The 25179-nt window shown below is 48.8% G+C and overlaps 3 protein-coding genes across 5 annotated transcripts; all 3 read left to right on the top strand.

Moving 5' to 3' along the window:
* The first annotated feature begins 35 nt into the window (after positions 1 to 35).
* Positions 36 to 13046, top strand: Arid3c (AT-rich interaction domain 3C). 2 transcript variants are annotated; one of them, XM_078047769.1, is made up of 7 exons: positions 36 to 6543; positions 8242 to 8314; positions 10146 to 10329; positions 10456 to 10751; positions 11631 to 11813; positions 12036 to 12125; positions 12569 to 13046. In XM_078047769.1, exons 1-7 carry the CDS (start codon positions 6157 to 6159, stop codon positions 12667 to 12669), a joined length of 1314 nt encoding a protein of 437 aa, XP_077903895.1. In that variant the 5' UTR covers positions 36 to 6156; the 3' UTR covers positions 12670 to 13046. The 2 variants fall into 2 exon arrangements, with proteins under 2 accessions (XP_077903895.1, XP_005326280.3); XM_005326223.4 differs by lacking the exon at positions 12036 to 12125.
* Positions 13047 to 13524: 478 nt separating this feature from the next.
* On the top strand, positions 13525 to 21592 carry Dctn3 (dynactin subunit 3). 2 transcript variants are annotated; one of them, XM_040285957.2, is made up of 7 exons: positions 13525 to 13887; positions 15380 to 15464; positions 16167 to 16253; positions 19152 to 19235; positions 20366 to 20424; positions 21023 to 21082; positions 21270 to 21592. In XM_040285957.2, exons 1-7 carry the CDS (start codon positions 13540 to 13542, stop codon positions 21357 to 21359), a joined length of 813 nt encoding a protein of 270 aa, XP_040141891.2. In that variant the 5' UTR covers positions 13525 to 13539; the 3' UTR covers positions 21360 to 21592. The 2 variants fall into 2 exon arrangements, with proteins under 2 accessions (XP_040141891.2, XP_005326275.1); XM_005326218.4 differs by having other exon boundaries at positions 13606 to 13762.
* Positions 21593 to 22681: 1089 nt separating this feature from the next.
* Rpp25l (ribonuclease P/MRP subunit p25 like) lies at positions 22682 to 24974 on the top strand. Its single transcript, XM_005326217.5, has 2 exons — positions 22682 to 23315; positions 24134 to 24974. Exon 2 carries the CDS (start codon positions 24170 to 24172, stop codon positions 24659 to 24661), a length of 492 nt encoding a protein of 163 aa, XP_005326274.1. The 5' UTR covers positions 22682 to 23315; positions 24134 to 24169; the 3' UTR covers positions 24662 to 24974.
* The last annotated feature ends 205 nt before the right edge of the window (positions 24975 to 25179 follow it).

Here is a 25179-nt window from a genome sequence, read left to right as displayed (position 1 = left end):
TAGGAACTGTGTACTTGATTGTGGCTAGGAATTACTTAGGAGGCTCATTGAGTCCACAGTTCACTGAGCTCCATCCTGAGAGGTCAATTTTTCTGAGGTGAGGCCTTGAAATTAGCATGTGTAATAAGATCTCTTCCAACACAATTATGAATACCACAGTTTAAGAAATTTGGACCTGAGTGAGGTGTCTTGTCTTTACTGTGCTGGTACAATTCTAGGAAGTCTTCCGAATCCAGCCCTGGATGGCCATGAGGTGGCAGTGTATACTCACTTTTGAGCTAAAAGGCATCATTCTCAAGCCTGCTTTTTTCTGGGTTTCCAGATTATGGCATCCATCTGCACTTAGGGCAGGAATACCTCCATTCTGTGGAGGAAGCTGGAGTGGGGAGCAGACACTACCTGTGGTATGAGAATTAGATAGGGCTAGGATTAAAGTGACAAAAAAGAGGCCTAAAGTGCACTCACATCAAAAGACTTATTCTTAACGTTTATACTCTAGGCACCAAGCTTTCCTCACCTGTCTTGCCCCTCTTGTGTTGAGTAAGGCCCAGACTAATCCCATCTTTTAGAATTCCGGGTATGTTAAAAATGGAAGAGAGCCAAGCATGGTGGCTCATGCCCCCTAATCCCAGCGGCTTGAGAGGCTGAGGCAGGAGGACTGCAAGTTCAAAGCCAGCCTCAGCAACTTAGGGGGTCCTAAGCAATTCTAAATAAAATATTAGAAAGGGCTGGGGATGTGTCTCAGTGATTAAGCACCCCTGGGTTCAATTCCTGGTATCAATAAATAAATAAAATGGAAGAAACAGTTATAATTTTATGTAGACATTTTTAAATTTGATATTCTAATGAACACATATGAAAGACTGCATGTATAACTTCATTTGAAAATGACATCAAAAGTTCAAATTTAAAAATCGAAACAGGTGACTTTAAATGACTATGAAGCCCAGGCTAGTTGGCCATCTCAAATACTACTATATTGGCTATAACAGGCCCTCCTGGCTGGGGCCTCTCTATTGATTCTGGGTTGTAATATCATACCTCCACGGAGGATTTCTCCCACCTGGTAAAAACAGCTCTGCTTCTAGGCTCAGAGCATATATCTGTCAGATATATCCCAGTGCCCATCCCCCCCCCACCAATGACTAGACTTCCAAGATCCTCTGCATTTTTGTTGCTAAGTCCAGTACTCATTTCATAGTTCTCACCTTTCTTTTGACAAAAGCAATCACTTCTAAAACACTTTCAGGTTCTAGGATACTTTTTTCCTTTATTGCCTGTTTTGTCAACCCTATCTCCTCAACTTCTGACTTCTGAGGACTTGGTCCTTAAACTTTTTATGTCCCCTCCCAAGTGATCTCATTTATTTCATGACTTTAAATACCATCTATATATCTTGACTTCTAAATCTTTGTCTCAGCCTACATCTCTTCCTGGAGTTCCATCTCTATTGAACATTTTGATTTGGCTGTTTAATAGTTATCTCATACTTTAGATGCTAAAGTAAACTGATTTCTCTCCCAATCCTGGCCCATTCCACCCACTGTAGTCTTTACTCTCTAATTTAGGACACTCCCATTTATTCAGCTCTCCAGACCAAAAACTTTGGAGTTCTCTTAGACATCTCTCATTCTTTTCTATCCCATATCTGATCCATCAATGAATCTGGTTTATCTTCAAAACATATCCAAACTCTAGCCACTTCTTGCCAACTTCACTGCAACCACTCAAGATAAAAACACCATCATCACTTGACTGGACCACTGCAATGACCATGTAAACTGATCACGCTTGCTGTTTCTCACACAGCAGCTGGAGGCAGACTTTCAAGCTCCTGAGACATTTACAATGGTTTTGCATCTCATTGTCCTTTCACCCCTTCCATTGGCCTACTCCAAGCCCATGTTACCTCTGACCAAGCATCCAACTCACTCCCAACTACTGTAGGACCAGTGGCCTAGCTTCTCTACCAACACATCAAGTACCCTTCTTTTTTTTTTTTTTTTTTAAAGAGAGAGTGAGAGAGAGAGAATTTTTTATTATTTATTTTTTAGCTCTTGGCGGGCACAATATCTTTGTTTGTATGTGGTGCTGAGGATCGAACCCAGGCTGCACACATGCCAGGCGAGCGTGCTACCGCTTGAGCCACATCCCCAGCCCCATCAAGTACCCTTCTACCTCAGGATATTTTCATTGTCTATTCTGACTTCAAAGCTCTTTCATATATATATATATATATATATATATATATATATATATATATATATATATATATAAATATTTATTTACTTGTACATGAAAACACAGTATCTTTATTTTTGCCTGGTGCTGAAGCTTGAACCTAGTGCCTCACACATGCAAGGCAAACACTTTACCACTGAGCCACAGCCACAGTACCCCCTATATATCTTTATAGCTATTGTCCTTCCCTTTTTTAATTCCTGCTCAAAGAGTCCTTCACTTAACACTTACATAATGCGTTCCATTCTGTGATGGTTTTTAAAATGCCTCCACAAATTTCTTTTTCTGTGAGTGCTGGGGATGTTACCCAGATCCTTGTGAATGTTAAGCAAATGCTCTACCACTGAGCTGCACTCCAGCTCACTCTGCAAAAAGTTTTGGTATTCTTCCTTTCAAAAGGTGAAGTCTAATTTCCTTCTCTTTGAGTGTGGACTAGACTTACTTATGTACTTTAACAATGTATGTGACAGTGTGTGACTTTTAGAACTGGGCCATAAAAAGCATTGCAGCTTCTTTAATCTCTTTTGGATCACTCTGAGAGAAATCACCTGCCTTTTCAAGAGGATACACAAGCAATCCTGTATAGAGGTCCATGTGGGGGACAAACAGGCCTCCTATCAATAGCTTGAAAGTGAATTTTCCAGCTCCAGTCAAGGCTTCAGATGCAGCCCTAGCCAACATTTTTACTATAGTCTCATAAAAGACAATGAATGAGTCAGAACCACCTAGCTAAGCCACTTGTGAATCTCCAACCCATGAAATTGTGAGAAAATAATGTTTGTTTTAAGCTTCTAAGTTTAGTGGTAATTTGTTACACAGCAATAGATAACCAATACACTTTCCAGTTTCTATTCCCTTCTCCATGGTATCTATCACCATCAGACACAATATATATTTCCTCCACTAGAATTATGTATTATAACAAGGACTTTGTTTTATTTACACCTGTTTCCAGCAGTTTCTGGCATAAAGTAGGTACTCAATAAATATATGTTGGATTAATGAAGTATTGGTTTCTTCAGGTCTAGATTATTTTGTTTGTCTTTGTCTCTGTAAAGTATAGGGCCAGACTATTGTGTGGGTGTGAGAGGCAACCTTTCCTTTTCACAGATGAAGAGAGAGAAAAATCAGGTTCTACTCAGGCTTATTCCTTCCCCTTAACCCTTCCCAGTTGTAGCCCTCCCAGCTCAGACCACAAAGGTGTGTTTATTTTGCTTGATACTTTTTATTTTGAAGGGAAAGGGGTAACTGCTCAGTTCCATGCCTCTCTCCTCCCCCAACCCAAACTCTGCAAAAAGCAATCTCCAAACCCTCAGAACTGAATTTCCCCAAGCAAGTTCCTACCTTTTCAAGAGAAATCTATCTCTCTAGATATTGTGAGCAGCCCTGGGAAGCTGGGGGAAAGAGAAGCAAGCTGGACACTGGAGTTCCATGGATTTCTAAGCTCTGCCTTCTAGTCATCCACAAAATGAGGAGGGCATGATTATTGGCCTCTCTGCATTCACCAGTTCTCCCCTCTGTGGGCCCAGCATAGGGGTGAGTGGGCAGAGAAGAAGATTTGGCTCTGCCTCAGGAGAAATCATAGCCAACTGCTATGGGGAAGTGGTGGAATGTTCCATAGAAAGCAAGGACTTAGATCTGGGCTGCAGAGAAGGAGGAAAGCAGGCATCCAACATAGATCCTGGTAAGAAGAACCAATGGTCTGGGCTGGGGCAAGCTGAGGCTGAGATGAGTGGACTGATTTGAACAGCGGGAGGGAGGAGCAAAGAGACAAGGTCATTCCTAGATTCCTGCCCTCTAAAGGAATCATGGCCCTGGGCATGTGGGCCTCACTGGATATGAGGTCACCCAGGGACCTCATTGAGAATGGTCCTTGATACTGCATACCCATATTATGTTTCACCCTTACAGACACCTACTATTCCCTCACCTTAGGATGATCATCATGCCTTTGGTAGGTAGAGGTCTCCTTGGGCACCGAATAAAACTGGATAAGTATAGGGGTGTCCCAGAGGAATAGGGTCCAAGCTGCTCAGAGAAATCATGGCCTGGCACCTAGGAACCCCAATAAAGGAACAGCATCTGGTGGATAGTTGGGGTAGGGTGAGACCAAAGCAATTGACTGAGGGGAAATAGAGATTTGGGTGTCAGGAACACACAAGTGGAGAATGTGTGTGAAAGTGGGCAAAATGCTGATCACTTGTGAAACAAACAAATGATGAGTGCCTGGGGCTCATTATACTCTTAATTCTTCTCCTGTGCACCTTTGGAAATATATAATAGAATGTCAAGAGATTTTTTAAAAGACAGAACTGTATGTAGTTGTGTAGTTGCATGTGGTGCTTATACCTTGCTGCAGGTGCATAGGCAGCTCAAAGACCTCTGAGTGTGGGAGTACATAGGTGTGGATACATCGCCATATGCACACCTGTGTGTAAACTGCATCACGCATGCAGTTGAGGATACCATGTGGACAGAGCAGGAGAAGAAGCTTCTGTTCTGGCCAGGCTCAATACTCACCCCAGTATCCCGCAGAGTGATTCACTAGTGATCACAGCCAGCCCAGGTCTCTGACGCCGTAGTGCCATGGAACCCAGTGTGTAAAATTGAGCAGCTGCGTGCCTGAACTTATGACAAGGTGTGTTGGTGTGTGAAAGCGGTTGTTTGTGTGTGCACGCCCGGCACTGAGAATGGGTGTCCAGTGTCTTGGTGAGGTGGGGCGGGGTCCTAGTCCAGAGTCCAGCGACGGTGGACTCCTCAGGCTCCCGATTTCCCATGGCTCTCCAGCGCCCCGCCCCCGGAGTCTGGCTGTAAGGAAGGTGGGAGACACCTGTTGGGGGGTTGAGAGAAGCAGAGCCCACAGGGGCCTCTCCCCCCTGCATCCCCGCCCGCCTTCCGGGGCTCGGGTCCCGCCCCCGCGACCGCAGCCAGCAGATCTGCCGCGAGTGAGCGCGCCACTGCCAGAGGAGCGCAGGACGGCAAGAGCGCACGGCGGCGGGGACCCTGAGCCAGGAACCAAGCAAAAGCAGGGGCCGCCCCCGAGGCGGGCGGAGCAGAGGGACCGCCGTGGAGACACCCGGGGCAGCGGGCCGCGCCAGGCCGGTGAGTGCGGCTGTCGGGTGCCGGGAGCCAGAGAGCTGGGCTCAGTGACTCCGCAAGCTCTTGCCGGTCCGCCACCTCTTGCCAGCCCGTCCCGCTCCCAATCACTGCCCCCACCGCCCTCTGTTCCTGCACCTGCTTGATTCTTGTCCTTTGCCTGCCCTGTTTCAGTCTGTTTTTGCCTGTCTCTTCGTCTCTGTGTCTCGCCCCATCTCTTTCTATTACCTCTCTTCTGTCTTCTGCTGCGTCGTCGGTCTTTCCTTATCTCTCTCAACCTGTCTCTATTCGATTCACTCTGTCTCTGTCTCTATCTGGACTGCCTGTCACTTACATCCTTTATTTCTTGTTCCTCTCTCTTACCCTTCCTGTCATTCTACCCAATGTCTATCAATCTCATCTTTTCCCATCTATGTTTCTGTCTAATCTCTGTCTTTCTCCATCTTGGTCTCTCTCAGGTCCACTTCAGTCTCTCCTTGTCCCATCTCCATCTCTATCTGTGTATTTCTGTTACATTCAATCAATCTCCCCACCCCCTTTCTCATATCTCTCTTCTCCTCTCCTCTATCTCCCTTGGTCCTTGTCACCCTCTATGATTTGCTTAGCCTCTCCCTGTCCTCAGTCATGGCTATTTCTTACTCCCTGGGTCTGGTCTCTGTATCTCTTGTTTTTTCTATCTCTGTCTCTATACATCTCTGGGAAAGCTCTGTCTTTTTTTTTTTTAAGACCCCCTGCATGTCCCTGAGTCCATGACCACCTCCCATGTGTTGGGGGGTGTAGGGCAACAATGCCCAGCACCCATAATTCCCTCCCCCACAGATGGCCCTTTCCTCTGGGCCCCGCCTGGTACCAGGGCCGACCCCAGCAGGGGGACTGCGCCTGGAAGCTGTAATGGAGGTCCTGCAGAGACAGCAGGCTGCTCGTCTTGCCCAAGGGGTGGGGCCCTTGGTTCCTCCACATCCACCGCTGCCATCCCGACCTCCCTTTCCTAGTCCCCAGACCCTGCAGGCTCCAGAGGGGGCCTTGGGGAAAATTGGGGCTGATGAAGAGGAGGATGCTGAAGAGGATGAGGAGGGGGAGGAAGCTGGAGCAGAGCAGGAGGCAACTGATGAGAGTTGTCCAAGGGCCCAGGGCCCCAGCTCACCTTCCAGCCAGCCCCCTGGACCCCATCCCCACGAGTGGACCTATGAGGAGCAGTTCAAGCAGGTAGGATTCCCTCACTCTAAGGGTTCCCCCCTTCCTTCCCTCTGGGCAAAAGCAGAGCCATCTCCATCCCCAACGCCCTCTAAAGGAAGGAAAGGCAGACATGGAGACCTAGAGAGAGAGAGACAGAGACAGACAAGACTGGGGGATAGACAGGGTGGGAAAGACACTCAGATATGTGGAAAGTGCACAAAAACAATTCTAAGAGGTGCAGAAGACACCCCCAAACACGGAGACTGACAAATTGGAAGCCATTAGTGAGTCCATAAAAAAGGTGGGAGGTGTAGAGGGCTTTGAGGGAGAGGGTTCTGGGGCTTAGGAATTCCTGTACCAGCACCACTCTACCTACCCTTTCACACATCAAGTCACCAGGGCCAGTAGGGGTGTCCCATACCATTTCCCTCTGTCTTTGGAGTCAGAATAGATATCGCCACTCCCTTGGCAGGCTGGTACACCCCTCCTCTTTCCTATCACACCACTCTCCCATCCAAATGTTCTACCTGGCCTAAACTTCATGGATGATAGTTCCCAGTCTGTGTTGGCCATTACAGCTACAGTGTGACTAAAAGGCCCCTATGCAGCTGAGAATGACAAGACTTACTCACATGACCTTAATTCAAGGTTCTTTCTCCCTGAGAAACCCTCTGGGTTTTATTCTAAGGATACTAGTCCAGGCTGTCACTATGAAGGTGTTATTCAGGTCTGTGACTCCAGGTGTGCTATTCTGGCAGCATTACTTGCAGGGTGTTTGTTGGTCTTCAATGTTTTCTAGATGTCTTCATCTGTGGCTAGAACTGTGGCATTAGTGAAAGAATGTGTTATTCAGGGTCCTGTTACTCCAGAGATATGGCCCTCATGACTGTTTCTCTGGGACTTATTACTTGGAGAGTGTGAATATTATTTATAGCTCTTCATCTAAGACTTAGGGCTCTGTGTTGTGGGCATGTGACTCTCCAGGTTTTGTTACTCATGGGTGATCTTTTCTCTGAAAGTTCTTATTGGGGGATGGAGTGTTACCTATAGGTGTTACTCAGGGACTGTTATTCTGGGTCAATGACTATGACTTTGGGAATTGCTCTTCTTAGATTTGAGAGGTGATGCTTGGGACAGGGGTCTAGGTGACTAGGAATTAGAAGGATGACTGGTAGGTTCCTCATCCCTTAACCCCGCAGGTCCTGTGGCACTTGGCCAGTGCCTCTGTGGCAGCTTCCTCTGGAAGCTCAGGCCAGAAGGTCAATCCAGGAGTCCCTGAGCATCCTTCCTGCCTTTTACACAACACAAACCCCAGAACACAAGGATGTGAACAGCATGAGGGCCTTACACATGAATGAGAATGAATGATGCCTCAGACACACAGCAGTTTCCTCAGAGTGGAGCACAAACGTAGCCTGGCTTCTTTCCTAGGGAATGTCCTCTCCGAGGACAGGATAAGCAGCCCGAGCTTCTTCCTGCTTCCCCTCTTCCCTATAATTTCCCTATGAGTGTTTTGAGATGTCCAGAGCACCATTAGCCAGGATGGATCTGTATGTTTTAGAAAAAGGCACCCCTACCTACCCCTGGGATGGGCCTAATACCAGGGGGTCCATATTCAGGCCCAACTTACCCCTTCAGCTAGGGACTCTTGTTCAGGGTACAACCTGAATTGGGGTCCCAGGGGAGGGGGTTCTATGGAGCTAAAGAGTGACCCTGGTCCTTTCCCAGTTGTATGAACTTGATGCAGATCCCAAGAGGAAGGAATTTCTGGATGACCTGTTTAGCTTCATGCAGAAGAGGGGTGAGTGAGGTGATGCAGGGAAGGACCTAGAATTGCCCCCATTTACCAGGTTTGAGGAAGGGAAACACCAGGATGTAGTCCCCAGGTGGGGTCCTCCCAGCAGGGGCCTAGGGTTGGCATTACCTGTCCTTTAGGCCTTCAATAGTGTCTTTAACCTCTGACCCTGCCCCCCTTCTCCACCCCAGGATTAATTAGTCACCAGCCCACTGGCAGCTTAATGAGTGTGGAATCAATTGGGAGGGTGGGAGGAGGAATTGAGGGTGACTGGCTTGGGGTGGGGTGGGGTCCCAGTACTGGAGGGTTGGTAATACCTTAATTCTTTATGGTGGGGGGCCAGTTCCTCCAACCTTGTCTTTTCTCAGTTTTCCCCTGCTTCAGTCAGGGAATTCCCCATGTGCTCTGTAGCAGGAAGGACTAGGATTAGACTGAAGGAAGGACTTCCCAAGGGGTGGGCTGGGGGACCATGTAAGTATGGGAAGTTGGCAGAGAAGGAATTCCTTTCCAGAGCTGGAAGAAATAATGCAAGAAGGGTCCAGGAAGGGATCAGGGTGGGCCGCAGTCCATCACTTCAGCTTCTCCCAGATTCATGGGACTGAACACTGACTCATTATCTCTCTCTACAAAGCTAATTAACTCACTCAGAGAGCAGCCTGATAAGCCGCTAATTAACTGGCTGCACTGCAGCCCCCCCTCCTTTAGTGCAGCTGCTGGTCCAAGTCTCCCTGGACCACCATCCAGGCCCAGCATCCCTTTCTGTCCTTCCCAGGGACACTTGGTGGGGTCCCAGGACCTCTTGCTCCCCAGGGAACATTGGTTATTCTGGTCCCAGTGTCCCCTCTCTGCCTCTTCCTTGGGGCCTTCTCTATGCTGAGAATGGGGTGGGGTAGTCAGCGCTGATCCCAGCACTACCCACACCCCCAGCTCTGCCTCCCTTTAAGTCCCTGCTTCCCTCTTCTGGGCTGCCCGGTTGGGGGGTGGGGAGTGGGGGAGGGCGGTCCCGCAGGGCCGATAATTTCCCCCCATTAATCAGGCCGCAGCTAATTGTTCGGGTCCAAAGGCGGCGGTGGAAGGGGGACGGGATCGGTAAGGAATTAACTGGGGCCCATCGCTCAGCGGAGACAGGCCCTTTTGTCAGGACTGGCTGGCGGGGGTGGCGCTGGCTGCAGAGTTGGCGGGGCCCAGGCAGGAACTGATTCTTTTCCACCTGCCATGGTTCTCCGCCCCCGCTCCCCTCCACCTCCGCCTTGGGCAGCCATTGGGGGCTGATGTTTAGGGGAATTCAGCTCTCCCCTAGTCCTTCCTACAGTCTACCCTGGGGATTGACGGGCAAACTAAAGCTTTCAGGCCAAATCCAGTTACCTTAGAGATACAATGGTTTTCTTTCTTTCTTTTTTTTTTAACCAATTTGGAAAATAGAATTAAAAGAGGAATAACATTTGTAGCTTGTGGAACTCAAATTTCAGAGCCTGCAAATAAAGTTTTATTGGAACACATTTGCATCCATTCTCTAGAAGGTATTCTCCAAGGCTGCTTTCAGGCTACAATTGTAGAGTTGACTAGTTGTGACAGAGATCTATTGGCCTGCAAAGCCTGAAATATTTACTATCTGGCCCTTTACAGAATAAGTTTGCTGACCCCTGGTCTAGACTCCCGTCCTTCCTGCTACGATGGAGGCCCTGGAGGATCTGGGGGCTCTGCCTGTAATCCTACCTCCCTATCCCTCTGCCTTCCCTCTCTAAGCCTAGTGCAGGCACTCAACTCCCTCAGCCCCCAGGGATGCCCTCAGACAGGGCCTACTTGGTGTTCTGACTCTCTGCCTACTCCCCGTCAGGGACACCAGTGAATCGTGTGCCCATCATGGCGAAGCAGGTGCTGGACCTGTATGCGCTGTTTCGCCTGGTGACCGCTAAGGGCGGCCTGGTAGAAGTCATCAACCGAAAAGTGTGGCGGGAGGTCACGCGGGGCCTCAGTTTGCCCACCACCATCACCTCAGCCGCCTTCACTCTCCGCACCCAGTGAGGCCTGGGGTGCTGTTGGAAGGGAAGGGCACGCAGGGTGGGGGTGTGGATGTGGAGGGCGGCGCGGTGTGGGACTTGACCGGCTGGGCCCAGCCTCCCTTCCCTGCCCCGATCCGCCTCTAGGTACATGAAGTACCTGTACCCGTACGAGTGCGAGACGCGGGCGCTCAGCTCCCCGGGGGAACTCCAGGCCGCCATAGACAGCAATCGGCGCGAGGGCCGTCGCCAGGCTTACACCGCAGCTCCGCTCTTCACCTTAGCAGGGCCACCCGCTAGGGGCGCTCCCGGCCCCGCCTCTGGCCCTGGCCCAGCCCCGCCCGCGCCTCTCTCCGGCCCTGGTTCTGGACCCGCCCAGGGTTCCGCCTCTGGCCTACCAGCGCTTGCTTGCGCCCAGCTGAGTCCCAGCCCTATTAAGAAAGGTGAGAGGAACCCTGGAGGCTTTGGGGGCGGGGTGGTTTTGAGGTCTATGCGTGCTCTGAGATGTAGGAAACATTAATGAAAGGATTTTGCGGGGCACGAGTTGCAAGTTCAAAGGCAGCAAGACCATTTAGCAACATAAATGGTCAACATAAAAAATAAAAATGGCTGGGGATGTAGCTTAGTGGAAAAGCACGCCTCAGTCCACAATAGAATAAATAGGTAAATAAATAAATCAATAGTGGGGGCTGGGGTTGTGGTTCAGTGGTAGAGCACTTGCCTTGCATGTATGAGGCACTGGGTTCCATCCTCAGCACCACATAAAATAAATAAATAAAATAAAGGTATTGTGTCCATCAACAACTAAAAATATTTTAAGAAAGAAAGAAAGAAAGAAAGAATAGGGATCCCGAGGTCTGGGAGGCATTGCAATTTGGGAGCAACAAGACTTGACTGGGCTCTGAAGTTTGAGTATTGCTAAGGTATAGAAGTCCTGAGGTTTGGAGTCAATAAAGCCTTGAATCCAAGGCTTAACCCGGTGTACCAGGTACCAAGCTCAGGAAAAGGTCCATAGCAGCTTTATCCATAGCAGCTTCATTCCACCCCTATGCACCCAGGACTGTTTGCATGTGGTCTGCCTCCTTATGTCTTGGATTATTTGACAACCAAGAACAAGAAAGTCTCCCAAATTCTCTTAAACCAACCCAAACCTATATATTGGCCCTTTGGGCTTGACACCACACCCCAGCCTCTAGCCTGAAGTTCTGGATGGGAAGAGAGATTGAAGTTGGTGCTTTGAGCTTAGATGACCTCTCTTGGTCCCAGACTTGGGGAAGAACCACATTGCTTGGGCCTGAGGAGGTAATGACTTGTTCTTCCAGAGGAGAGTGGAATTCCAACCTCTCATCTGCAACTACCTGTGGGCCTTGCCTTGGGACCAGCACGGGAGAAGTTGGCAACAGAGGAGCCTCCAGAGAAGAGGGCTGTGCTAATGAGCCCTATGGACCCACCTCGACCCAGTGCACCCCCCAGTTTCCTGCCCCGCAGCAAAGTTCCCTTGAGGGGTGAGGAATGGCTTGTTGATGAGGGGTCTTCAGTCCTATGCACTGAGGGAAGATAGACCCATGATCTGATAGGTAATGAAGGTGGGCAGCCAATTCCCTGTATAGACAAGTGTGATTACAGGTATGGGGGCTAAAGTGAAATGTGGGCCATCTATAGAAATGGGGGACTTCTAAGTCTGAAATCTGATTCCCTGAAATGTGACTACTCCCCCTCCTGGACAGAAGAGCGGCTGGATGGGCCCCTCAATCTGGCAGGCAGTGGCATCAGCAGTATCAACATGGCGCTAGAGATCAACGGGGTGGTCTACACTGGTATGGGTACTGTAGGTTGTCTACACTGGCATGGAGTCAGGGGTATTTAGACTAGCATGGGGGTTTTAGATTTTTCTCTACTAGCATGAGGTTCAGGGATAGCTGAACTTGCATGGTAACATGGGGTTCAGGGGATTGCTACACTGGCATGGGTTAAAGGGTGTGTTTATGGCATGGGGTCCAAGGCATGGCCTCTGTGGCGTGGTGATCATGGGATATCTGCCTATGTATTAGTGTCAATATTTCTTTTTTACCTGTTTGAGGGTATCTGCATTGGCATAGGAGTTTCTCACCGACCAAAGGGACTTGTCCTCATTGGTTGTGACAAGGGTATGTGTGTGGTACTCTAGCAATCAGGACACTTACTTTTTTTTCCTTCTGTTTCTGTGTCCCACCCTCTCCTGCTTGTGTTTGCTTTTGCCATTTCCTCACCCCTTTGCCAGGTGTTCTCTTTGCTCGCCGCCAGCCTGTGCCAGCTTCCCAGGGCCCAACCAACCCTGCACCCCCACCTTCTACTGGGCACCCTCCCAGCACCTTGCCCTGAGAGCTCCTATTCAGAACTAAGAGTCCCAGCTCCATTGCTGAGGGGGGAGGAGGCACCCTTCTGCCTTGATTCTTTCAGGATGCTCACTCTGGGACCCAGCCCTGGGAGATGACCACACCCCACCTCCATGCCAAAAGGTTTTCTTTTGATGTTCCATCTACCTCATTGTAAAAGGAGGGCACCACCTCCCTAGTCAATTCCAGCAGCATCTACCAAAGGATCCTTCCAGAAGCAACCCCCATAATCTTGTCATATGTCCTTTGTGTCAATACCATCTTTGGCACATAGCCTTTCAGGAGCCAGGTGAAGGGTTGGATTGGGTGTTGTTGAAGATGTTCCTCAGGTTACATTTCCTAATAAAGTTGTGCTCCCTTCCACTCCAGTGCCTCCTCTTCTTGTTTGGTCTGAATGGGGGGGGGGAGGTTGGAAGGATGTGGTACACAGGCAGCATTAGATGGGGGAGGGGAGCTCTGAGGAGAAGGCAGAATAGCAAAACTCCGTGAGAACAGAAGAGCATTGAATCAGACTGCTCGAGTTCAAATCCCGATTCTTTTACAACAGTGCTGTCCAGCCTTGGGCAAGTCACTTAGTCTCTTGAATCTTAAAAGTTTCATGGACTTTAAAAGTCCATGAGACCTCCTACTGAGTTGTCTATGGGAATGGACCTATCGCGGAACAGTGGGTATATTTATACGTACAACCTTAGGGAAACGGGTGGGGGAAAGTCTTTGATAGGAAATTAGAAGAAAGGAAAAGTCTTGATAACCAGGCGCTGGAAGCCAGGGAAGAGACCGGTGAGATAGCGTCACCAAGGTAACTAGACAGCTTTTGACATCTTTTACCTGCCCGTCTGGTCACTTCGGGCATTGAATGGCTGGATTAAGGCGTCACTTCCTGCACACAGGATCATCCGTGTACTCGGATTGGCCAGCCTTCCTCCTTGGGCGGACGTCCCACCCTCTGAGTCTTCCGCTGCTGAGGTGGGGCGGTAGTGGCGATGGCGGCTCTGACGGACGTGCAGCGGCTACAGGCCCGAGTAGAGGAGCTGGAGCGCTGGGTGTACGGGCCGAGCGGAGCGCGCGGCACGCGGAAGGTGAGAGCTCAAGTCCGGTGGTCCGTTTCTGCGGCAGGGCAAGAGCAGTCCACTGGTCCGGCACTCTGGATGGATGCAACGACTCCAGTCCTGTGGTCCACAGTCCAGCCTTTGAAATAACAAAGGTCCGGGACATTCTGAAGCCTATCGTACCCTCAGGGTTCATTCCCATGGTGGGCTCTGAGGATAATTAGGTCTTTTTGAGATGGGCTCAGTGACAAGTGTAATTAAGACTCGGCCACTGTCCTTGCAGGCTAGTTGGGGAGACCTGACACCCTCGAGAAGCTAATGAGAGTTTCAATAGGAGTTGAAGTCCACAATGGAAGTGCCGTCCCGGAGCCCTCCGTAGTTAGATGCTAAATGAATTGTTCAGGTAGAGGTCCATGGGTCGCCAAAGGAGGCCCAGCAGAGGTGGATAAGGGGTGAGAGGTGGAGGTCTGAGAAGGCCAAGAATAGGAGTGTCAGGGTTTGGGTACTGGGTGTTCAGATGCTGGTGGGCACTCCACACCAGTGATTAAATTTTGACAAGTGTGAGAGCCAGTTGCCCTCTAATCCTTTTTTCTACAATTGGAAACCCAATTACTGAATAACTTCTGGTTCATGCCAGGATATTCTGGAACTAAGTGCATCATAAATAGTGCTGTTTGCACCCTTGTGGAATTGGTCATCGCCAGCAGATTGTTTTCCCATTTGAAAATTAACTTCCCAAAACATTATCTGTCTTTGGCGTCTATGACTCTAGCCTGCCTGATATTTCTTCTATCTCTTTGGCTGTTGTTTTCAGTCTTATTTGCCTACCCACATATTTGACCCTAGAATATTAGCATTCTGTACTCATACCCTAAAACCTGGGTGAGCTCATTCACATCCATAGTTGCCTCCTCTATTTAACCAGTGAATAGTGAAACTTCTCACCTTCTACCCTTAAATCCTAGGTGGGCCAATTCACTCCTATAGTTTCATTTACTCCTTACTTGCCATTATGTCTCAAATGTGTATCTCTGGTTAAAATTTCTATTCTGAGAACCTGATTTAACATCCATTTGTCTTCCACACTTTTCCATTTGAATAATCAACAGACATCTCAAACTCAATCCATATGCTCTTAACTGTACTCTACCTCTCCCCGACCTGATTCTTTTATATATGCCCTAATACAGGGATTGCAGCATCTTTGGGATCCTAGATGTCTTCTATGATCTTCCATTCTCCACACTAGAGTTGATGTGGAGAGGATGGGGCTAGAGATAGGCCAGTCACTCCAGCAGCTGGTGCAGTCATCCAGTCATGAGATAATGACAGCCTGGAGAAGATTTTGCATCTCTCATGCCCAAGGATTTAGGAACCAGAGAATATGTAATATATGCTGGTTCTGTATAAACTCTAAAGTAGTTAATTGTCTACTGAAACAGACTTAAAACTCCCCAAGAAATTTATGATTCTTTTCCTTTCCCATTAAGGATTCCCTGAAGCTGGGCTTCATCTTCAAAAGAAGGGGACCAAACTAGATTACTGGGACTCAGAGGTTTTGGAATCTGGGAGAATGAGGGTTCTTTACTTCTTCCAAGCCTTGAGCCAGGTGGTATATCTTTCAATTAACCTCCATTCCCCTTACAGGTGGCTGATGGTCTGGTCAAGGTGCAGGTGGCTTTGGGGAACATTGCCAGTAAGAGGGAGAGGGTGAAGATTCTGTACAAAAAGAGTAAGTGCTTCCACGGGGTCCCTACTTGCTCTACTTTCCATCCCTGTGCTTCCTGGAACCTGACCCTGGTCCTTCAGCCAGCAGGTCACTAGAGTAATTCTTTGAAGACAGAAAAAATGTGAAGATGTTTCCCTGCCAAATTGGTGAATTGTGGTGTGCTTTTCTTCCTTATGAATAAATCTCAAGCCCATGCCAGGGTCTTAAGTTTTGTGATGAGACCTCTTACTGAAAGCTTCCCTTGGTGAAGGAGGGAAAGAGTATATGAGTTTTCTTTAGATGAGGTTAAGAGAAGGAAAGAAATGAGGCACTGAGAATCCCAGCCTTGGTTCAACCAAGCCTTTTTTGTTCTGTTACAGCTAGTAACCTGCTCAGTAACTAGAAATCAAAACAAGCCCTGGCTTGTCTAGGCATTAAGGAAGAAAGGAACCTTCCACCCTTGCTAAGGATCAGTGGCAGTGCTAGGGACCCATGAATGGTGGCAGCAGTTGTGTTTCCAGCTCCAGACTCTGAGGTCAGCTAGCAGGTAGGAAGAGTGGAGAAACAGGGAAGAGGAATAGGGGACTTGGTAGATGCTCCTGATGCAGCACTATAGGTGTCAGCTCATCTTTCAAAGCTCTCTCCAAGGATGATCACACCCAAAATTACTTTATAAGACAGAGTTCTATTTCCTCACCATGCTCTATTTTTCATCTTCCTTTCTAGTTGAAGACCTGATCAAATACCTGGATCCTGAGTACATTGACCGCATTGCCATACCTGATGCCACTAAGTTGCAATTCATCTTAGCAGGTAATGCTGGACTATGTGTGTACATGCATCTGAGGATGTGGGTTGTGGGGGATATGGGGCACAGAGAGAGTCTCCCTCACCCATCTTGTCATGATACAGTTCAGAGACTGCTCTCTGGGATTTGGGCCTGGTTCTGAACTGAAGCCTGAGGTGATCTGTGGATCTAGTAGTAGGCACTGAATGCAGTGTACCTCTGGGCCAGCTGCAGGCCAGGGTGCCAGCCATAGCGGGAGTTACTCAGTGTTCTATCAATGGCCTATCCCTAGAATTTTCCTTCCGAATCCTCATTCTGCTCACTGGATAGAGGATCTCCTAAGGAAAAAATGGGGGCAGAGACCTTTGTTATTCAGGAAAAGGGAGAATACTGGTATGAGTTTCAACATTTTTCTTTCATGTGAAAAATCTCCAGTATTTCAGAATTCTAGGCAAAAAATATCAGTCAGCCACTACACAGCTAGGATTTTCTGAGCACATGTTTTTGTTCATTCATCTAGAATATATTCAGTTGGGCATGGTAGCAAGCACCTGTAGTCCTAGCTACTCAAGAGGCTAAGGCAGGAGGATTGTGAGTTCAAGGTCAGCCTAGGCAACATAGTGAAACTCTGTCCCCCCCACCCCATCCCACCGCCCACCACCGAGAGAGAGAGAGAGAGAGAGAGAGAGAGAGAGAGAGAGAAAGAAGACATTCAATGATTATCTGCTGTGGATCCAGGTGTTATCCTGGATGAGAGACAAACAATGGTAAACCAGAAAGTCAGTCCTGCCCTCCTGGGCACAATAAGAGCAAGAGGAGGCAATCCCTGTTCTAGGGACCTGAGTTTGTAACCTAGGTGGGTAATGTAATACTGAGGTCTAGGTAAGGAAGGGCACCTGTGATGAAAGGGCACCTGTGATGAAAGGGCTGTTAGAATTCCCAAAGGGCTCCTGAGCAATTTCCATGGTTCAGGAGATCTTCCCTTGCACTGACTCTTACCCTAGCCTCTCTCCCTCTCTTCCTATGACACTGCCTCAGGAGGTGTACATCTAGTCACATGCTAGAAGTTACACAATCTCCCAAATCATCTTTTTGCTTTAGTCCAGTCTCATCTTCATAACACATTTCCAGCAAGTCAGTTGCCTGCTTCAAACTTCAGTGTCTCCTCTCCTTGCTAACATAAAATCCTAATCTTTTAGCCTGCCATTCAAGGTCTTCTAGTCTATAGGGCCTGTCCTCTCATCCAGCTCTGTTTTTTGTGCTCTGCCTTTTTCAGTTCAGCTAACAGAATTCTTTTTTTTCTTTTTTAATTGTAGTTGGACACAATATCCTTATTTATTTATTTTTATGTGGTGCTGAGGATCTAACCCAGTACCTTGCACGTGCTAGGCGAGTGCTCTACCACTGAGCCACGACCCCAGTCCTAATTGAATTCTTTTTCCCTCATTAATTATCAAGCACTCCTGCCTCTAGTCATTTGCATGTAACAGTGCTCACTTTCCTTTTCTTCTTTCTTTTTTTTTTTTTTTTTTTTTGGTGATATTAGAGATTTAACCCAGGGCAGTTTGCCACTGAGTATACCCCCCAAGCCCTCAAGCCCTTTTATGTCTTTTTTTTTTTTTTTGGGTACCAGGGATTGAACCCAGGGATGCTTAACCACTGAGCCACATTGTCCCAACCCTTTTATTTAGAGACAGGGTGTTGTTAATATTTTAGTTAGAGATTGGGTGTCCTTGAGTTACTTTGGTCCTCATTAAATTGCTGAGGCTGACCTTGAACTCATGATCCCCTGCCTTAGCCTCTCTAGAGCCACTGGGATACAGGCATGAGCCACCACACCTGTCCTATATCTTTGAGAGAGAATCTTACTAAATTGCCCAGGCTGACCTCAAACTTGCAATACTTTTGCCTCAGCCTACATAGCACTGGGATTACAGTTGTACACCACTGCCCAGCTACAGTCCTCACTCTTGAATGCCTTCCTACTCCGTGGATTTCAGTCCATTGAACCCCTCTGTGTATACAGAGCTCAGCTCAGGTCCTATTTTCTCACTAGCCTCTTCCATTACTGTCCCAGCTCTCTTGCCATTTGTATTGTCTCTGTCTCTGAGAAACTGAGCAGATCTTGCCTGGTATAGTCTGTCACGTGTCTGTTCTTCTATACTTTCCTGGGGGCCTTTGGCATGGTGACCCAAGTCTGAAGCACTTTGTCTTCTATGACCTAGGAGGCACTGAGTTGTTAAGAGGCTAGAAGAACAGGCCTGGGAGCCTGTAATCCCAGTGATTTAGGAGGCTGAGGCAGGAGAATTTCAAGTTCAAGGCCAGCCTTGACAACTTGGTAAGACCCTGTCTCAAAAAATAGAAAAGGGCTACCAGGCATGATGGCACATGCCTATAATCCCAGTGACTTGGGAGGCCAAGGCAGGAGGATCATGAGTTCAAAGCCAGCCTCAACAAAAGCGAGGTGCTAAGCCACTCAGGGAGACCTTGTCTCTAAATAAAATACAAAATAGGGCTGGGGATGTGGCTCAGTGATTAAGTGCCCCTGACTTCAATCCCCGGTACCAAAAAATAAAATTAATAAAATAATAGAAAAGGGCTAGGATATAGCTCAGTTATAGTGTAGCCCATGGCTTATTCCCCCATTTAATTCCTAGTACCTCAAAAAAAAAAAAAAAAAAAAAAAAAGGCTTTGGAGTTAAAACTTAAAGAAAGGAGGGATTTGGAGAGGTCAAAAGTCTCTTTGGGCTCAAGATAGGTCAGACAAGACATCCAGGAAAGGTGGGGGCAATATGCACCTAAAGAAGGGGAGCATTGGGTAGGATTGGGCAGCAACTCTGACTCCTGTCAGATGCTTGGCCTCTTGCATTGAAGTAGCAGTGCTGGGGTTGCTTCAATTCCACTGTCTTTTCTTTATACTTTAGAGGAGCAGTTTATACTCTCCCAAGTTGCACTCCTGGAGCAGGTGGACAACCTGGTACCCATGTTGGACAGTGCTCCCATCAAAGGTACTTCTTCGGGATTTCAGTTCCACTGTTTTTTTGGGGGAGGTGGGTGGATGAGCAAGACTTGCCTATGCCTTAGACTCCCTGGGCTCAGTCTGGGTCCACTCCTTGTCCAAGTACCCCATCCTAGGGGTACTTGCCACCTCTACTAGGATTAAAATTCTCAGAGTAGAGAGCCTCGTTTCACGACCTCAGGCAGTTTGGGCCTGAGGACACTTAGCAGATACTTTAGCAGCCTCCAGCTCTGCTTATTACCCCACCCCTTGGTATCTCCCTGATTTAACTGCAGAGCACCTGCTAGGTATATGAATACTTCCTGCTGCACTGCTGAGAGAGTCCCTGGTCCCGGCATTTGACAAGCAGACAGTGGCTTTAATTGAATCCAGATATCCATCTTGTCTGTCTCAGGAGGTATTTTTTCTAGCTCCCCCTCCTGCTCCTGATCAGCTACCTACTAAGTATCTTGACAGCCTTAAGCTGCTGTCCCAACATAGTGGTCAAGGCTCTGGGTGTTAGATTCAAGTTGGCTAGTTTAGGGAATTGGCATCCTCCTTAGCTCACCTGCTGGATCCCTGTTCCCAAAGCCAGACAGACCTGGGCTTCTGGGCTGAGAGCAAAGGGACAGGTCCTATGATAGACAAAGCTCTCTTTGCCAGGCATGGTGGCACTTGGGAGGCTGAAGCACGAGGATTACAGGTTTGAGGTGAGCCTCAGCAACTTTAGCGAGACTATTAGCAACTTAGTGAGATCCTGTCTTAAAATAAAAATAAAAAGGCTGTGAATGTATTAGTAGTAAAGCACTTTTGGGTTTAATCCCCAACACCAAAAACAAACAAAAAGGATATCTTTATCAGGCCATATTCATAGCATTTAAGTGGTAGGGGGCGACATTGAGGACCCCAAAATTTTGTGTTCTCCTTGGCACCTGTTTTTCCCCTTCCCTGTGGGTCCTGTAATAAGACTGGGTCAGGCAGGAAGCGCCACCCCCCCTCCAGCTACAGTGGTCGATGAAGCCTGGCGTTTGTTTAGCTTCTCCACTCAATACTCTAATCCTGCCGAAGACCTAATAGACTATTGAGCAGTCCCGGGGGAGGGCACAAGCATCATTGGATAGTGTGCAATGTGTTTTACAGCCGTTCCTGAGCATGCCGCCCGCCTACAGCATTTGGCTCAGATCCACATCCAGCAGCAGGTATGAGAGGAGAGAGGACTGAAAGGGAAAGTAGAGATGGTAAGGCCTGTCATCCACACTCCTCTCATCTGGGGAAGCAGGCCTCAGGCCCTCCTCTTGATACTTTGGATGTTTATCCTTTATTTCCCATATGCTTTAGAGTGGGGGAGGGACTTGCCTAGGGCTACATCCAGGCCTCCTGCCTCCCAGTGTAGGACTATTTTGAAACAAGGTTGAAATTGGGAGGAACCCAAGAATTCCTGAGAATGGTATGTCCTTGATTATAGGTGGAGGATGCTCTCCCTCTCTTTTTCTCTCTCCTCTTCTCCTCTCTCTCTTTTTTCTATCCCCAGTTCTTAGTTTCAAGTTCAAAGAGGGTTCAGAAGGAGAAGACATATAACAGACAGAATGTTTTCCTAAGCGTATGGCCCACTTCCCCTTACATAAATCTCTGGACTTCTGTTAAGACACCCATCCTGGGGCCTGAAAATGCCCCTTTAGCCTTTTGCTCCTTTGGTTCTGGGTGTAAGCATTCACCTTCATTAGGCTTTGTGGGGAGTAAGTTTAGTGAGAGATGGGACTTTGCCCATATCCTTTCTCTGCCACTTTGGCCCTACAGGACAAATGTGTGGAGATCACTGAGGAGTCCAAGGCTCTCCTGGAGGAATACAACAAGATTGTATCCTTTCTGCTCAGCTAGATCCTGGGGTGCTCTCCCCAAGCTCTATTCTTGTGTCCCACCTCTTCCTCTCTTCTCCCATCCCAATTAGCCTGTCTGTTCCCTGCTTCCCCATCCCAATGTCTTTTGGCAGATGCAAAATCACTCCCTCAATAAGACTCCTGTTATCTCCTTGACCTGTGACCAGACAATGCTTCTTTCTAAGCAGTTCGTGCAGTGGGATGAGCTGCTTTGCCAACTAGAAGCTGCCAAGCAAGTGAAACCAGCAGAAGAATGACAGCTGCTCCCCATCACAGGGCTGGCCAGGGCAGCCAGGCTTCAGGGCCCTGTGCCAAACTGTCTTTATAACAAGGCAGAGGCAGCTTTGTATTTGAGAAATTTAAGGACCACCTGTCTGTACTCAGGTGGGGTTCTGAGTACAGAGATCAGGTTATCTGGCAGTTATGGTTTGCACACACACCCCCCATCAATGTATTTATTCCAGTGATAATAAATAAACTGTAGAGATTACTGGAGGAGTGTGCCAGCTTCTGGTCTAGGATGGGCTTGGTGGTGAGGGTGGGGGTGGCGAAAGGTAGAGCTGTCAACCTCCCTGGTGGTTGGACTGGAAACTGTTCTATCTTAATCTGGCTTTCTGGGAGGTGTAGAGCTCTGAAGATGAAGGCTCTTATTTGATTGATGTGAATGGGACATTCCTTTGTGCATTCATTTATCCTTCATTTACCAAGTACCCTTTAAAAGTTATATGCCGTCAGGTAGAGAGGATACAGGTAGAGCACAGGCTATTAAGGAGATAGTCAAGCAAATGGGCAATGCTACCAGGTGGGCATAGGGTCCTTTTCTACACAAAGAATAAGCTATGAAACAGGCAGCCCTGGTGGGTGTCAATGCAGGGACTTTCCAAGCCAAGGGAGCAATATGTGCAAATGCAGAGAAAAACCTTGAAATTTCTCTCTTGGGAGTTTGTGCGGTGCCATTAACCGCTTGGGAGAGCCCAGGAGATTTGTATGCAGGAAGTTTTAGGTTGGGGAGGGGCAGTTGGGAAGGTGGGGTAAAGGAGCATGTTGTGAAAGAGCTAGAAGAAACTGAAATGGGCACCACACTCCGCTAAATGCTGCCTCCTTGTGGTCTTAGGGAGTGATTTGGCTCCAGATTGCTTACCAACTGTCTGTTGACCACCCCCTACCGATGTGGTCTCCCTACTCCTGATACTCAAGTTCAGACTGTTCTGAAACCTGGCATCATTCTAGACTACTTCTCCATTCAAACAGTCACCAACTCTTCACCATAACTACCCACCAATATCTCCCAAATTAATCTTTTCTCCATCCCCACTGCAATTTCTTTTTTCTTTTTTTTTAAAGAGAGAGTGAGAGAGGAGAAAGAGAGAGAGAGAATTTTTAATTTTTATTTCTTAGTTCTCAGCGGACACAACATCTTTGTTTGTATGTGGTGCTGAGGATCGAACCCGGGCCGCACGCATGCCAGGCAAGCGCGCTACCGCTTGAGCCACATCCCCAGCCCCCCCTTGCAATTTCTGTGGTTCATTAGTTCAAAAAATCATCCAATAAATATTTGAACGCCAATCAGGCGCCGGGCATCGACTAGGCTCTGTGAACATGCCTCTGGGTTCCGTGGCCAGGAGCCCTGTGAGGCTGGTATGGGCTGTATGCGGTATAGCCCTTTCCCAGGGTCACGCCGACCGCATTCCCACCTCAAACACTACCCTCATCTGCCGCAAGTGAGCTCTACACAAGCTGTGGTTCGATTGACCCCTGACAAAACCCCCATAATTCGCCAGTGCTCACAGGATGAGTCGAAGCTCAGCACTCGGTAACTGAGGTTGTCGCCGCGCTACTGCGTAAGTGGCCACTCCAAACTGAAAGGCTTCTTCGGAGTCCAACAGGTAATGCCCTCCCTCCCATCTTGTCTCCCGAATCCCTTGTCCTTCAAACGCAGGACTCCTCAGATGGCTCCTCCCCTCCTGTTCAAGGACCTCTTGGCCCCATTGGAGTGCCCCTGCCCGGGATTTAACTGCGGAGACCATGCGCCTCTGTCCCCTGTCAGCAAGTCCTAGCTCCTCTCCCTCAGCGGGTCCAAGCTCCTCCCCGGTTTCCCTCAGGCTCCGCCCGCGTTCGGCGTGCGCGGGCCCGCGGTCTCGGCGCGCACCCCGCCCGCACGCCATCTTGGAGGCGCTGAGAGGTTCAGGCGGGAGTCTTCTTGGTCTGCTGAGGTGAGATCCTGGTACCAGCAGGGTGGCGACGCTTGGAGGTAGCCCGAGAGGACTCCTGCTCCCTAGCTGCAGTGGCCCGCGGGACCTGGAAGCGGCCCGAGGCAACGGAGACGGCCAAAGCTGGCCCGGAGTGGCCCGCGCAGCCCTCCTCTCGAGCCTGCCCCTGAGTTTCTGACTACTCTAGGTTGATGTAGATCGACCCTAATAATTTTGGGGCAAAGGCTGCTTAGCCCTATACTAGGGACCCCAGAGAAAATGTTGACTCTGTTTTGGGAAGCATTGGGTAAGAGCTTTTGCTGTGTCCCGGGAAACCTGGGGCAAAGGGGCTTGGCCCTGTTCTCAGGGAGAACAAAATGAAGGGACTGCCTGTCCCTGTACTTGAAAAACCCTGATAGGAGCTCTCGGTCTTGTTTTTAGAGAGCCACGGTAAGAGTTCTGGGCCCTGCCTTAAGAAGCCCAGAATGGGGTTGGGGCTCCCTACTAGTCCTAATGGCTTGGAATAATGGGATCTAGTCCTGGCCCAAAGAACCCAATGCTTGGAAATTTGGTCCTGTCTCCGGAACTCCAGATTTGCTGAGGGAGAGGGGTGTATTGTGATGCTGTCTAGAGGAGGGGGAGGGCGTGTAAGGGGTAAGCCTCTTCCCAAGATGAAGTAGACATGGTTCCTGGTCTTAAAAGCTTGGGAGTGAGAGGATGTGACACTGTTCCTGGGAAGTCTGGGATGAGAAAAAGGGCCATATCCTGAAGAGGGGTGGAGAGAGTGATGGAGAATGGCTGGGGGGCACATTGCCTACCACTCATCTGATACTTCTCTGCAGTGGGCAGTGAGAGTCACAGACAACACAGCAAGCAGGATGGAGCACTACCGGAAAGCTGGCTCTATAGAGCTTCCAGCACCTTCCCCAATGCCCCAGCTACCTCCTGACACCCTGGAGATGCGGGTCCGAGATGGCAGCAAAATTCGAAACCTGCTGGGACTTGCACTGGGTCGATTGGAGGGAGGCAGTGCACGACATGTGGTGTTTTCAGGTTCTGGCCGGGCTGCAGGGAAAGCGGTCAGTTGCGCTGAGATTGTCAAGCGTCGAGTTCCAGGTCTGCATCAGCTCACCAAACTGCGTTTCCTGCAGACTGAAGACAGCTGGGTCCCAAATTCACCTGACACAGGTTTAGACCCCCTCACAGTACGTCGCAATGTGCCTGCAGTGTGGGTACTGCTTAGCCGGGACCCCCTGGACCCTAGTGAGTGTGGCTACCAGCCCCCAGGGGCACCCCCTGGCCTGGGCTCCATTCCCAGCTCCAGTTGTGGCCCCCGACCCCGAAGAAGACCTCGAGACAACCGGTCCTGAAGACCTGCTAAACCAGGCTGTTCTCTAGGTCTGAACATCTGAGATGGCTGTGCCTTTTCTGAGACTCCCCCCCTTTGACTGCTCACCATTCCCAACACAGCTTGGGTCCACAGAAATCCTGCTGCCCCTTCCGTCTGGCCTATTGGAAGGGACTGCTATGAAGAACACCATGTGTGGGGGTCTCTGCTGATTTCTGGATTGTTTGAGAAGGGCTTTGCCTTCAGCCTGCAGTACATTTGACCTGCAGTACATTTGACCTTCTAATGGAGGTCTAGAGTTAGGAAATAAAGGTTCTGCCCATTTGTCAGATGAACCTTGGCCTGCTTTGTGGAAGTGGGAGTAAAGGAATAGAAGTCCCTATCTTTTGCCCCCTGAGAGCTAATAGGCTGGATACAGAGAAAGAATAGGCTCAGGATGGTGTTGGATCTAGTGAATAAGAATCTTCAAGCAGTGACCTGAATCTATGTAGACCCATGGTTGGCTGTTTGCCACCTGCTTTGGGCTCATTCAGGAATTCT

This window comes from Ictidomys tridecemlineatus, chromosome 4 (assembly GCF_052094955.1).
Source record: "Ictidomys tridecemlineatus isolate mIctTri1 chromosome 4, mIctTri1.hap1, whole genome shotgun sequence".
In the NCBI taxonomy this organism is placed as follows: Eukaryota; Metazoa; Chordata; class Mammalia; order Rodentia; family Sciuridae; genus Ictidomys; species Ictidomys tridecemlineatus.
Note: the sequence above shows the minus strand (reverse complement) of the source record. Positions and strands in the feature narration are given on the sequence as shown.